Raw genomic sequence first — 1,670 nt, 5'->3', positions numbered from 1 at the left:
GCCGTTAGTACCAACAACAGGCTCCGTCTCCTTCAGTGAAACCAGGACTCCTGTCCCCATGGTGCTGCAGTAGAATAAACCATCTACCACATACTGTAGGGGGGTCAAGTCCTGACTGACAATCTTCACCAAGATTTCACCTTAGAGATCTGTGCAAAGACACGCATCTCCAAACCCAAAACTGTAGAAATAAACTTTTTTTTTTTTTTTTAAACTGCTGCTTTGATAGAGGAAGTAAGATGAAGAGGACCAAGTAAAGCAACGACTCACAGTGGATTAGCTAGTCCTTAGAGGGGTCTCCACAGGGTCCTGGAGAAGTTTAAATGGTGGGCTTTGCCTCAGGCATGGCCACAAAGAGGACAGGGAATCTAAACAGACTGGGTTTTAAGAGATGTGGTTGGATGAGATCACAGGGAGGAGTTTTTCATGGTGGTTTTGTTCTGCGTTTCTTTTCAGCTGCTTTAGGCCTTATAGTCTGGGTATGATCCACATCCTTCAGGTTCTACCTGCATCCACACCTCTGAGTTCCCCTCCATCCACAGACAGCAGAGCTCCAGCTCAGATGAAGCCCTTTGATGGAGCAAATCATTCCCAGATTATTAATTCAGCTCATCATTAGAGCCCAAACCTTCATGGCCCTGCTGACAGCAGAGAGAAAGCAACGCCCACTGCAGGAATTCATGGAATCTTAGTTAAGTATGTAACTTTCAGTTTGTTTTCTTATCATAAGCTTCATTGCATTTAGTGTAATGATTCACCTGTTGCTCACCTGTGTAACCAGGACACAGGTCCAACTGGTTCTCCCGCTCTATCCACTCTTTGACAGAGTTACAGTATCAGCCCTGCAGGTTCAACCCACTGAGAATGAACATCTCAATCCAGCATAACCTACTAACCCTGAACACCATCCTTATCATCATCATCATCATCATCATCTAACAGCGCAAAATGGCGCCAACAGTCATCCATATTTTCTCCCTTTGTCTCCCTGTGGTCACCATTAACTCCAGTAAATAACAAACCAGGCGCCAAGTGAAGCTCCAGCTTTTCTGTTGAGCCAATCAGATTTGATCATTGAAACCTTCCATTGCAGCCGTTAGCTCCACTCGGACGCCATCTTCACTCACCTTCAAACGCTGCAGCTTTCCAGGCAAAGAGGAGTGAAGGCCGACATGCTGGAACAGGGAGGGCTTATATCTCCGCTTCAGCATGGCCTTCTGAAGATCACAGTGTTTCTGCAGAGAAAAACCAGGTTAGCTTAGAGCAGGGGTTTTCAAAGTGTGAAAGGGTGAGCCCCCCTCCAGGGAGCACTATGCCTGCTGCCCCCCCCCATCTCATCTTTTATTTTACACTATTTGAATGAAATTTACCTCATGAACATTTTAAAATATTTCCTCCCATTTTAATTATTTTATTGGGGCCTTTGTATGGCAAATACGCCCTTTTTTCATTTTTCTAATAAGAACAATCCCAAACTCACTTTTCAACTGTTTTCTCAAACAAACGTTACATCTGAGATTCTGAGTTTAATGTTTGAGATACCAACAGTGTTTTCACATCTTAACAGAAACATTTTGATCAGATCTTCATTGAGAGCTGTGGAAATTCAGTCCCTACTGACAGCCAAAAGTGCGCAAGTGACACGTCACTCATCCTCTGTTTCCAGTCCA

General features: G+C 44.3%; 1 protein-coding gene across 1 annotated transcript in view; it reads right to left on the bottom strand.

Moving 5' to 3' along the window:
• Window positions 1-1,061: 1,061 nt before the first annotated feature.
• mgat4d (MGAT4 family member D) overlaps window positions 1,062-1,670 on the bottom strand; it is a 21,377-nt gene continuing 20,768 nt past the window's right edge. The window contains exon 10 of the mRNA XM_015396379.1: window positions 1,062-1,235. Coding sequence (XP_015251865.1) covers window positions 1,062-1,235 — 174 coding nt within the window. The remainder of the gene's footprint in view (window positions 1,236-1,670) is intronic.

This window comes from Cyprinodon variegatus, unplaced genomic scaffold (assembly GCF_000732505.1).
Source record: "Cyprinodon variegatus isolate N-32 unplaced genomic scaffold, C_variegatus-1.0 Scaffold793, whole genome shotgun sequence".
NCBI classification, from domain to species: Eukaryota; Metazoa; Chordata; class Actinopteri; order Cyprinodontiformes; family Cyprinodontidae; genus Cyprinodon; species Cyprinodon variegatus.
Note: the sequence above shows the minus strand (reverse complement) of the source record. Positions and strands in the feature narration are given on the sequence as shown.